The sequence below is a fragment of the Ambystoma mexicanum genome, chromosome 9 (genome assembly GCF_040938575.1).
Source record: "Ambystoma mexicanum isolate Mex_15411 chromosome 9, UKY_AmexF1_1, whole genome shotgun sequence".
Classification (NCBI taxonomy): Eukaryota; Metazoa; Chordata; class Amphibia; order Caudata; family Ambystomatidae; genus Ambystoma; species Ambystoma mexicanum.
In genome coordinates, this window is record NC_090931.1 from 853,698,910 (window position 1) to 853,711,530 (window position 12,621).

The 12,621-nt window shown below is 46.3% G+C and overlaps 1 protein-coding gene across 1 annotated transcript in view; it reads left to right on the forward strand.

Annotated features, from left to right (window-relative positions):
- Positions 1–295: 295 nt before the first annotated feature.
- Positions 296–12,621, forward strand: part of SPAG16 (sperm associated antigen 16) — a 2,683,085-nt gene continuing 2,670,759 nt past the window's right edge. The window contains exon 1 of the mRNA XM_069615929.1: positions 296–480. Coding sequence (XP_069472030.1) covers positions 447–480 — 34 coding nt within the window. The 5' untranslated portion in view covers positions 296–446. The remainder of the gene's footprint in view (positions 481–12,621) is intronic.

The window sequence follows — 12,621 nt, forward strand, 5'->3', positions numbered from 1 at the left end:
CAAGGTAAACAAACTTTCCGGATCAAGCGATCTCTTGCAGTTGCACAATGTATAGATATCGAAATGAAATATGTATATTTAACTGCTCGTCATAGAAGAGCACAAGAAGGGAATACGTCACAAATAAGGTAATTCTGGAGTCATTGAACCTAGAGAAATACTACTTTACTTCATTTCTTCGCAGAAGTGAGTGGTAAATTTACGTTTTGGAAGGGGAAATAGCATATTCTCAAATGGAAGTCAAGCAGGCCAAAGTGAATCTCCAGTTCTTTTATGTTTATTGTGCGTACTCCCCACTTCAAGCTTTTCCAACCAATTAGAAATCAGACGGGTCGCTTCCCCGCCCCTCGGTTACCTCGGCAACAGAAGACGCCAGCAGCGGGCAAGAGCAGAGTTGGTTCCACACATCCGAGAAATAGAATTCATCCTTTTCTTTCCCTGGAACGATGGCAGCCGAAACGGAGACTTTTTACCTGGAGCGTATCCTTTGAGAATGCGAACTGTAAGAGAGCGTTACAGTGGGGGTACCCGGCGTATGGGGAGACACACCTCGGCAACCAATCAAGGGCCATAGACATAGAGGAAAGACTAGACCTAGGCAACTACTATCCTTCCCAACTGTTTTATGTCTCGTGTGTGTAATGTCATAAGCATGCAAGGGTGCCAGCATTTCTGACATATATTTTTTCTAGGGTTAAAAAGGCAGACCACCGACGGAACAAGCAATTTTTATTAGTCACAGAGGTACAGTTTTGAATAGGAGCAGAGCTGCTCTAGACATGATTGTACCCAAGATACCCTCCCGCCCTCCCCTTGCTTTTCTACTGATATCCCGCAAAGCAAAGCACTAATCTCCAAAAGAATCCGTTTTTAATTTTTACTTGTACTCAAAAATAATAAGTGGACAGCATGCATATTTTAAGAAGGGATTCATTTTTTATCTCGTGTTTTTGTTTGTTGTGTAAATGAAGGGCACTCTCCAAAATAATGCTTCCACAAACAAATCTAGCCCAACAATTTTGATTTCAATTGAATGTGTAGCAAGAACCAAAAAGCTCCCTTCAGTTGGTGAACACAGAGTCCAGAGACTGTTAAATATGCTGCTGCAGAAGAATGGAAGATGTGTGCAAAATAAGGGGAAAGAGTTAGGTGGTGGTGAAAAAGAAGACAGTCCTCAGCTATATTAGGTAAGATTAGGTTATACCGAAGGCCTTGGAATTAATTCAAAGCTCTCTATGGGAAGACTAGAGAAGTAGGTAGGCTATGAGGTGAAGCAGTCATGTTGTCATATGATCTGTGCACATGGGCAAAGTATAACATCACTTTTCAAATGGTATGAGTGCATGAGCATTTAATGTGAAAACCTGGAATGTGGTGAGAATACCTGGATATAGGATTGAAATATTTAGAAAATGGCATGAGAACGTAGGCATGTGATGGCAATGTGTAACCAGTGGGGGTGAGTTCATGGGCATACAATAACTACTAGCAATTAGTTGCATGGTGATGGATAGCTCATGTGCAACGTGATGGTTTTGCAAATGGGACAATGCCATGCAACACGTTTGAAATCCTAGTGGCACTGACTAAGCTCTTTATAATTCTGACGGCAATGCATTGAGTTCAACAGTGAGTAATAATAACACTGATTAATATAGAGCTTTGAAGTGGCCTGTCTACACAAAGCTCTATAAAAATCATCAAATTATAATTCTGTGATGCAAGTACAATGCTAACCTATTGAAATGCCTAGTAAATTATGCTATTTGCTGTTGTCTGAGGACAAAATCTGCCATTTGTGTGATTATCTGACAATGACGTGGGTTTCTTACTGCATGATGACAATACCTGGAATCAGTTTTTATTAGCATATTCTGGAAAAACCTTGAAATTATCGTAACGTGGACATGCAAATGTAACACTAGGCAAATCATGAATGTATATGGGCATGTGATCTGAATACCTACAGTAGCAAGAAAGAAACCTGTTTCACTACACACACGCAAAAACTGTTGGCTTTGTCATTAATCTTTGCAACAATACTGTTTTCTACCTTTGCACATACGTTTTTCACAGTAAATGGAACACACACACAAGCCTCCCTGCCCCCTAAAGGAAGTAACACCTTAAGCACAATCGCCTCTGCCATAAACCCTTACATTTTTCCAATGTATGACCACTTGCTAAAACATAGAGGGCAGCAAGAAACATAATGTGTACAAATATTGCTTGTTTCCAAAACTGATTTCAAATACTTCATATCAATTTAATAATACTCTTACAAAATTCCACAATAGAAATGATAATAGAAATTTGTTTGCAACGCATTAATCTTGCCCATAATTCAATTGAATACAAATGACTTCCCTTAAATATTCACGTTCAATGTAAAGTAAAGATAATAATTTAGCATTTATATAGCGCTATGAACCCTCAGGCATCTGAGTACTGCTTATTATTACCCATGGTGTGTGGTGCTCATTTATCGACCTCCGAAGGATGAAAGGCTGAGTTTGGCCTTGCTGGGATTCGACCCTGCAACAGCAGGCTCTGCACAGATGTCAAAGCGAGCGCTCTACTAAGATGCTTAATTGTTTCAGGTACGTTCAATTTGTCACAGACACGACAGGTACAGTATGAACAACTCAATTTCTTATGAATATCACAAAATTAATTTGGTGAGATTAAATTGAAAAAGAATTCATACAAATCTTAATAACCATCAACTGGAAATATTTTTTTATGTATGGATACATATGTCTATGCCGTAGAAACACTTCTGTATATTCTGTAGATCTCTGTAAATTTGAGAGATTATTTTTTTTTTGTAAACTTTATTTGTGGTGATTTTTTTCATAAAAGAACAGTTACGACACTATCACCCCATTGTGGGAACACCCAAGTGCCTTCCCGCCCTCCTCTTCCCCAACTTCCCAGTCCACAACCCCCTAGCCCCCGCGCCAATGTCAATGTTGAGGTGCTGTCCCCTTGATGTGCCGTCTGCTGGTGGCTAGATCCTATATTTTTATAAGGTTAAGAGTCACCATTTTGGGGACTGTGTCTCTCTGATGCTGCTGATGAAGTGTTCTCGTCTGTTTCGTTGAATAAGAAAGACACCAGTGGCCCCCAGATGTCGGGTGGGCGGGCGTGTTGGGGAGGTGTTCTGATAAATTCAGATTCAACGTCCTGATGGTATAGAATGTCTTTTTGCCAGTCTGCCACCGACGGGGTTGGACCTCTGCACCAAGACATGGCCACTCTCCTTCGAGCCAGTGTTAATAATAGCCCTGCTAGTTTCCTTATACCGGGTGAGAGTTGTTTCGTCATCCCCAGCAATGCTGCCGTTGGGGTGGGTTGTACCTCTTCACCTATTATTGCTGCCGTGGTCTGAAGGACCTGGGACCAGAAAGGGGTGAGTTTGGGACAGTCCCAGGCGAGGTGGAAGAAGTCTGCTGGAGAGTTTCCGCATCTTTCGCAGCTTGCTGGCTGGTCTGGGTGTTGTTTATTCTTTTTCACAGGGGTGAAGTAAGTCTGATGTAGGTAATTGAAATGTATTTGCTTGAAGCGTGTGTTGAGGGCTATTTTTTTGGGTTTGTTTCAGTATATACTGCCATTCCTCTTCTGAAATTGTTAGCTGGAGGGACCTTTCCCATCTGGATTTCGTACGAGTATCGATGTACACTGTGTCTGATAAGAAGGATTTATAAAGTGATGAAACTAGTCTGCCGGCGCCCTGGGCTAGTATCACATTGTGTAGCAACTGCCAAGTTGGAGGTTGCTGCGGAAATGTAGGAAATAGGCCCTGCAGGGCATATTTGGTTCTAAAGTAAATAAACTTGTCTAGTGGGGTGTCACCTCCTCTTTCAGTGGCTTGTTGGGGTGTGATAAAGGAGCCTTCGTTGAACAAGTCTCCTATTGACTTTATCTGTAATTTATCCACCCATTGGTGGAAGACTCTTTCGGAGGTGAGGGGAATTTCTTGAATAAATTTGATTGGGAGAAGGGGGGAGTACCTCACTTGTACTTCATATTTTTGTGCTAGTTTTTTCCATGTTGCGTATATGTGGCGAGGACCACGTTCATCATGTTGACAGGCACTGAGAGCTGGCTGATAATGACGGCCCTTAATAAATTGGGAGTCGCTAGTGCCCATTCTATCTGCACGTGTGGTCTGATGGAATGCGTGGCATACCAAAAGCTAAGGAATTGGGCTTGGGCTGCCCAGAAGTATCTTTCTAGGTCGGGAAGGGCTAGTTCGCCGTTGGATACTGGCAGTATCAGCGTCGAGTAAGCGACCCTAGCTGGCTTAGCCGCCCATAGGAGGTCAAGAACAAGGCTTTTGATTTTCTTCAGAAAGGATTGTGGGACTAGAATTTGGATGTTGCCGAATAAATATAATAATTTAGGGAGTATGACCATTTTCACCAGTGAGGCTCTTCCCCACAAGGTTAGTGGGAGAGAATTCCACCTATTCACTTTTTCCTGTAGTGTTTTTGCTACTGTTTCGTAGTTGTCTTGAAATACGTCGCGATACTTTAAGGACATTTGTATCCCCAGGTATCGTACCTTTGAGGTTTCCCATACAAAATTATAGTCGTCGGTGAACTGTGTGGTATTTGGCGTGAGTGGGAGTATAATAGATTTTGTGTGATTAATTTTTAATCCTGATATCGCCCCAAATTTAATTACTTCCCTCATAATTGGATTAAGGTTTTCTACTGGGTCATGTATGAATAACGCCACATCATCTGCATATAACGAGATAATTAAACTGTGTGGTCCAATGGTGAGACCCCTGTGGAGTTGCTGAGCTCGAAGGTTCGACGCTAGAGGTTCCATTATTAATGCGGAAATTAGCACGGAGACAGGACACCCGTGCCTGGTGCCTCTCTGTAGTTTAATGGGAGAGGATCTCGCCGAACCTACCAGTATTGTGGCTTGGGGTTGGTTGTATAGTAAGGAGACGAGTTTGATGAAGCGGGACCCCAAACCCATCTGTGTACGTACAGCGAACAGGAAGGGCCATTAGTCAAAGGCCTTCTCGGCATCGAGCAGAACCGCTACAGCCTGGCTAGGAGGGGCGAGGGCCTCAATAATGCCAAAAAGCCTTCTGATGCCGAACGTCGTACAGCGCCCAGGCACAAATCCGGCCTGATCTGCGAGCACGAGGCCCGGCATCAGCGGCAGCAACCTGTTTGTGTAAATTTATGGCAGTATTTTATTATCAAGGTTGAGTAAAGAGAAGAAGCGCACTCTTCTGGGGGTTTGCCTGCCTTACGTAAGAGGATGATGTTGGCCTTTTGTAGCGACCGTGGGAGGGAACCTGTTTCTAATGCTTCGTAGTATACTTCTGCGAGTAAAGGGGCGAGAGTTTCAGCAAAGGCCTTATAGAATTCCCCGGTAAGACCATCAGGCCCCGGGGCTTTGGTATTAGGAAGAGTTTTAATGGCTTCCTTGATTTCCTCTGGGGTGATGAGTTCATTAAGGGGTTTGCATAGTTCTCCTTCTACCCAGAAGAGTTCAGTGTCTTTGAGTTAATTGTTTAGGGCATCTGAGTTCGAATTAAATTTAGATCTGTATAGGTCTTGGTAGTATGTTTGGAATTCTTCAGCTATTTCTTCGTCAGTGCACCAGGGTGCCGGGTTTGGAGTGTATTCTCTCGACCATTGTCGGCTTCCGGTCGGCTCTGATCAATCTTGCTAGGAGGGCTCCGGGTCTTTGGTCTTTGCCATATTGACGAATTTGAGTGTTGCAGCCTAGGAATTTCAGCTCTCGTTCTGCACGGTCCTGAATGTTTGTAGCTCCTCCTTAAGTGCTGCTTGGGTGCATGGGTCATTCGCTGCGGATAGCTTGAGTTCAAGTTGTTTCAGTCGTTCCTCACTGGCGGTGAGTTCTCGCCGGATCAGCTTGATGATTCCATTTTCTTTGGCAAGGCAGACCGCTCTCACGAAGCATTTCAGAGTTTCCCAGATTGTGCCAGCGGACATGACTGTGCCTAGGTTTATGTCTAGGAAGGTTGCTGTTTCTTCTCGAAGTTCAGATGAAAACGCTTGATCTTGTAGGGATCCGAATTTGAAGCGCCACTGAAGTAGGCGGGATTTCGGTGTAGATAGATTACATATGAGAGTAACCGTTGAATGATCGGAAAAGGTTTTAGGTAAGATTTGACATTGTTCCCAGTGGAGGGGAACACTGGCGGATACCAATAGATAGTCCAATCTGGAGCTGGTGTTGTGGACTGCCGAATAGAACGTGTAGTCAATGTTTAAAGATGTGAAGACAGGCGCTCTGTTACCAGTCTTTAGCTTCTCCTCCGAATGCATGTTTTCATGACTTCATCAATCTTTAGGGAGGCTGAGTTTCTTTTGTTTTCTTCAGGCGGGTCTGCATTTCTGTTTCAGTTGTGACAAGTTAATTAGCTCTGAGGATTCTGGTACTTGTATTTTCCGCACTTGATTTTTCTGGCAGGTGACTGCAAACAACTCACTCCATAGCACAAATCTTCCAGTTGTTGTGTCTCCAGGTGTCTTTTAGGTTATAGGCTCTGCATATTTCTTGTATTTGAAGGCTGGCTTTAGAGGTCGGTAGTGTCGTACTTCGCGATCTGTCCTTCACGGGGTCGAGAACAGTGTCTAGGTCGCCTCCCCAGATGATTGTCGCCGAAGTTTGCGCTGTGAGATGCATCAGCACCCAGTCGAAGTTGTTCGCCCCGTCTAGGTTGGGGCCATAGGAGTTGACGAATATGATTTCTTTGCCGGCGATGATCCCCTTCACTAGCAGTGCTCTACACTCGGTGTCCATCTCAGTGTCTATCATCCGAAAGCCGGTTCGGCTGTTAATCAGGATTGCCACTCCCCTGGTGTATGATGAAAAAGAGGAAAAGTACATATGGCACCCCTAGTTTCTGGCCCACTGGTGCTCTCTTCCAGGGAGGAGGTGGGTTTCCTGAATCAGGGCAACGTCCACTTCATGTCTCTTTAGGTATTGAAGGATCTTTCTTGTTTTAGAGGGAAGGTTGCCTCCTCTAATGTTCCATGTGGCGACTTTGAATTGTTCGTCCGGTATGGATGGTTAGGCTGATGATGTTGTTGTATTCGTCTAGTAGGGACGTAGGTCTCCGGGGGAGGCATGTTTTGCTGATCTTGGGGGAGTTCAACAGTGTCTGGCGCGGAAGGTTCGGTCCGGCGTGGTGGCTGGGGGGTGAGGCGGGATGTGACGGGTCGAAGGCACATTCCCAATCCCATTCTCTGGCTTCCTTCCTTACACGGGCAACCCCCAACTGGCCTGTTTGCTTATGCCATTGGAAACTGAACCGCAACAGTGCGTGTCCGCCTCTCGCTTTCTCTCCCATTAACATTGAACTTGTTTGAGAACTTTTTGCTGTGCAAGGGGTACCAGGGGGGCCTCCCAAGTTCCGAGTTGCACGGCCTTGGAGTGGTTAACTCCCATGTGTATTTCGGTGGGTGGGTGAGTTTCTTGTATGCAAGTTATAGGACGTCGATCCCGTGCTGTTCAAGGCGGGTTTCTGTTTGCTCTCTCTCGTTGCGCTCTTGCTTGATTGGGGTTTGGCCCGGGGCATCCTGCTCTATCGAGGAAGGTGTTGGCCTCCTCTGGCGTCTGGAAGAAATGGACTTTGCCGTTGTGTTGAATTCTGAGTCGTACCGGGGAAAGCATGGAGTAGGTGAGCTGATTGTCCTTGAGCCTTTGTCTTACGGAAGTGAAGGATCTTCGTTGTGCCTGGACTGCCGGGTAGAAATCTGGGTAGAAGTGTATTCTGTCTCCCTCATGATTTATTTCGCCCTTTTCCCTGGCTAGGCGAAGGATGTTGTCACAGTCTTTATAATTTAGTAGTCTGGCGATAATTGGCCTGGAGGGTGCCCCCGGAATGGGTTTGGAGGAGGGGATCCTGTGAGCCCGTTCTGCTACGAACATGTGGGAGAGGGCTTCACGACCGAAGAAGGAAGTGCATAGCTCCTCGACAAAGTCTTCCATTTTTTGCTGCATCTGATGTTCTCTTACCCCAATGATCCTAATATTATTCCTCCTGGAACGACCCTCCAAATCTTCGCATTTGGCGTTAGTTGCTAGCATTTGGGCTTCCAGGCGGTTTACTTTGGCCACCCGGGTCGCGGTGCCATCATCTAGGTTCGAGACACATTCCAGCTCATTGAGGCGTTCTGTGTGGGTATCCATTCTATGTTGCAGGTGATCCACCTTTGATGCAAGCCCATTCATTTTGTTATTAAGGATCCCAATGCTGACTTTAAGGTCCAGTAAGAGGCTTTTGATCTCTGTCGAGGAGGGATCCTCATCCATCTGGGGGGTGCCGCTTGCCATAGGTACTGGGTCCTCTTGGAGCCTGGGGGTTTTGGGGAGTCCACAGGATTCAAAGGTCAGTTTCCTTTGGGACCTATCAGTTTTCCCCATTGGGCTGGGGTCGAGGGCTTCGGTTTGTAAAGAATGCTGATGGCAGGTAGTGGTTGCGCTGGCTGGAGGCTTTCAGAGGCGGTGGTAAGAATATGCTGGAGTGGTTTGTGGGGTAACTGCGCCTGCAGGATTAGAAGCGGCACTTTGGGCGATTGACTCCCGAGGAGGTTGCTCTTTTTTGTAGGTCTTTGGAGGATCCTAGTTGGGTGAAAAGGACTGGCATGCTCTCACTGGCGACAGTGCGCCTGCACTGGGAATCAGGCACCAAAGTTAGTGGCTGGTGTGCGCTCCCCACCGGGGGGGAAACAGCTCCAGCAAGGTGGACTCAGCCGGGTGATGTGTTCTTGTAGGCTGCAGTCGCCAGGGGTGATAGGGGGATGGCGATTGGGGGGAAGGAAGCACGGATATAGGTGGACTGGACTGGTCTCCCTCAGTCTGCTCTGCGCCTCAAATGTCCGGTTTGGATCAGAGTGTATTTGGCCAACCTGGGCTGCTGCCAGTCTGTGTAAGCTCCCCCCCAGTATGCTCCGTACCTGGTGCGGGTGTTCAGCTGCTGGGAACACCACCGCAGCGACTTCTCGCCTCCTCCGCCCCTCGTGGGCACTCCGCAGTCTGTGTGTAGTTTGAGAGCGGTAGGGGGGCACCCCTCACCCCCGAGCCGCCGCCGCAGCAACAGTGTCTTGGGCCCCGGGAGGGGCGCCTGGAGTTGGCGTGGACCCACTCTCCTCCCAACGGCCGCCGTGCACGAATGGTGACTGCAAAGCCCTCACGCGGCCCTCCACTGTCTCTGGCGCCCGCCCCAGCCAGGTCCGCAGGAGTCTTCGCGGGCAGGCCGACGTTGACGTGGAAGGGGGAGGTTCTCCCAAGCCGGCAGCCGCGATCCGCCGGCACGCGCCCCGCTCTCGTCTCTGGCGATCGCCGTGTGTGAAGCAAGAGGTTCCCCCTCTCTAGGGCCCAGCCGTGGCTCGGCTCAGCGCCCTGGGTCCTGGCTCCCAGCAGGCCCGGCCGTCGTCCAGAGGCACGCGCGCCGGGGCAAGCAGCGTTTTGGTTCTTTGCGTGTCCGTTTTTTCCCCAGGTTTCTCAGGATGGCGGAGTAGTGTCTGGTAGACACGGACAGTCGACGATCCGGGTGGGGGTATACCGATTGAAGGATGATTTTACCGGATTAATATTCGGCCGTGCGGGAGCTCTCTAGGATGCAGCCATCTTGGTTGACCCTCTAGCGCCCTCTCTTGTAAATTTGAGAGATGATCATAATTAATACTCCAGTCCCATAGCTGAAGGGTTTTCTTAAACTCCTGTAGAAAAATATATGAGCAAGCAAATGATTTTTAATCAAATTCTATATTGCACATAAACTTTTTCACAGTTTATCGTGAATTTATGCCCCATTCCTGTTGCATCGTTGAAATTTAGTGACTTGTTCAGGACCAAAAATAGAGTCTACCTCTGCAAATTATATCTTAATGTAAGATCTAATCATCCCCACCATAAAGCATCCTTATAATGACATCATATCAATTTATATTTGTATTTTTTGAATATGGTTGCAACGTGGTAAATTAAGAAATGTCCTCCATATGCGACCATCCATTCTGTCAAGCTATATACGACATGGCTGACTCGTTGCCTCCAGACCATAAAGTATTGTCGGTTGCCCTTGCTGGAGATAAGCGGTTCTCAATGGTCTCATAGAGAAAGCATTATACTTCTATCAAACTTCTGGATTTTTGCTACCAATAAGCATATTTTGATTTCTATAGATTGAAGGGTTAAAACCATGTGATCTTTTGTCAGAAATCTGGCATCCCAGATAATGCACTGGACACACTTTCTCTAGTGACTTAAGAAGTATTTTTTTCATTTATCTTCGATCAGTCTCTCTCATGTATTTATCGCAAACCATTAAGGATCGTTGTAATCCCACCACTGTATGATCTAGAATTATTGAGTCATCTGCATAAGATAACCATGCCACATTTTTTCCTGCTATTTTGGGAGGAAAATTCTTGAAGTTATCAAATTCTCCTCCTAGATCAGAGGGATATGAATTACACAGCATTGGTGCAAGAACACATTCTTGCTTTAAACCACAATCAGTTTGGAAAGGTTCTGAAAAAAAATACCTTTCACTCTGTCTACTCCTAGCTACTGTGTCTTCAAACAGGATAATTAGAAATTTGGGGAGTCCCTCTGGTATACCCATTTAATGCAATTTCTGCCAGAGAGCAGATTGGTTCACTATCAAATGCCACCATAGGATCCAAGCAGGTGGCATAAACCAACAGTATTTTGGGTTTCATTGTTGCCTGATTAAAACATTGCAAAGGAAAATATTAGCGCCTATCCCTTTTCTAAATCCTGTTTTGTTTGAAGAACAGTATTTTATTTACTCGCACCCAGCTCTTAATTCCTTGTAAAAGAAGCAGTACAAAAACTTTACTTGTGATTTCTAATGCGGTGATGGGCTTGTAATTATCCAGATTTTCACGGGGACCTTTCTGGTAGATAGGAATTACGGTTGACTCAACTGAGGAAGACCGCAAATTAGATTCTTTTTATTTTCTCGTATAATACTTGCAAAAGTTTGGCCGACATTGTAGCATTAGCTTTCTGGAAAACATTTGTTATGTCTTGTGGGCAGGGGGCTCTGGAGTTTTTACTTTTCCAAATTGCCTCTTCACTATCTCCCTGAGTAAAGTGGCCCTCCTAATTCTTTAATGCTTGCTACAATATAGGATTAGTAGCCTTATTCGTGTAGGATTAGTAAGTAGCCTTATTCGTGACCTGAACAATTTCTTTATGTACTTTTGCAAATCTTCGTGTGTTCCTTCTCCCCTAGAGGAAGCCCCTTCCCATGTGGCCCGAGAGGCGAGGCCACTCCCTGATAGTCCCCCTGGGGGTGATACTCAGTGGGATGATCACATGGGTGGGGAACCCCTGTGGGATTAGGCATGACTACCTGAAGAGAATGCTGTATATTCCCTACCAATCAGACCATACCCCATGTTGATCTGTTCCCCAATCCTCTGTATATTTTTGTAAGGTAGGCTCCCATACATCACTACCTTGAAGAGAACCCAGGGATATTAGGGGCTATTTGTGGAAATCTCATAACTACTGAGACAAGGAAGGCCAATACCTTCCTGAATTATAACCCTGAAGGTACTGATACGAAGAGGAGGAGCAGATGCCTGAAGAATGCTCCATTCAACTACACTGAGCATTATAGTCCTGCGCGGTGGTGCATCCAGGAAGTGAGCAATGAACGCAGCAGCAGGGGCTGTATTATCTGAGATACAGCTCCCTCAGGAGTAAGAGACAGAGTCTTGCCCTCTTTAGAGGGACCAGGAGAGTAGGAACGCTGAGCAAGCCAAAAAAAACCCGCTCTATAAGCCCGGATGCTGGGGGATGGACTGTTGCATCGATGGTCCGGAGCCACACCCAAATAGAGCGGGAAGCTGAAGGATGGTGACCTGTCCGCACAGCAGGGGAAACATGAGCCCAGCGAAGGCAACCAAAGTATAGACCAAAGCAGACGAGGAAAAGACGGTACCCCAGTGAGAAGGACGCTTGCGAGAGCGCCCTCATGGTTTAAACCAGGTCGGGAAGCTGGAAGGAACACTTCCCGCAAGTCGAGGGAGCTGGGGCACAACTGCTGGAAGGGGCTGCAGAGTTGCAGCTGAGCCACAAGAGAGAAAGAAGTACCCGAGTGGGAATGCGAGACCCAGCAGTCTCCAGAGGAGATCAGTAAGCCCACAGAGAAGGTTTCAGACACAGAGGCACTTGCTGGGGAGACCAAGGGAGGACACCATCGCAGATGTTGCGTCTGGGACCTACACCCAATAAAGAGTGATAAACAGAATCATCTCCTTCACAACTGGGAACAAGTTGCAGAATAAAGCTTGAGTTGTGGGTCTGAGAGCCTGAAATATTTCCATAGAGATTGGTGAACAGCACACTAGAGGATAGAACTTGGCACGCTAGTGTACCAAGTCTATTGGGACACTGTGGGAAACCAAAGTGCGAGTCAGGGACCCGCACACATAACGAGACCAGCATAAATAATAATCATCAGAGTCACAGTACCCAAAGGACCGATGAAACAAGGTGACTACAATTGTGAAAATCTGCGAAAGAAACTTTGCCTGAAAAGCATAAGCACGAAAACCTGAGAAAGGTTAAGAGGGGAAA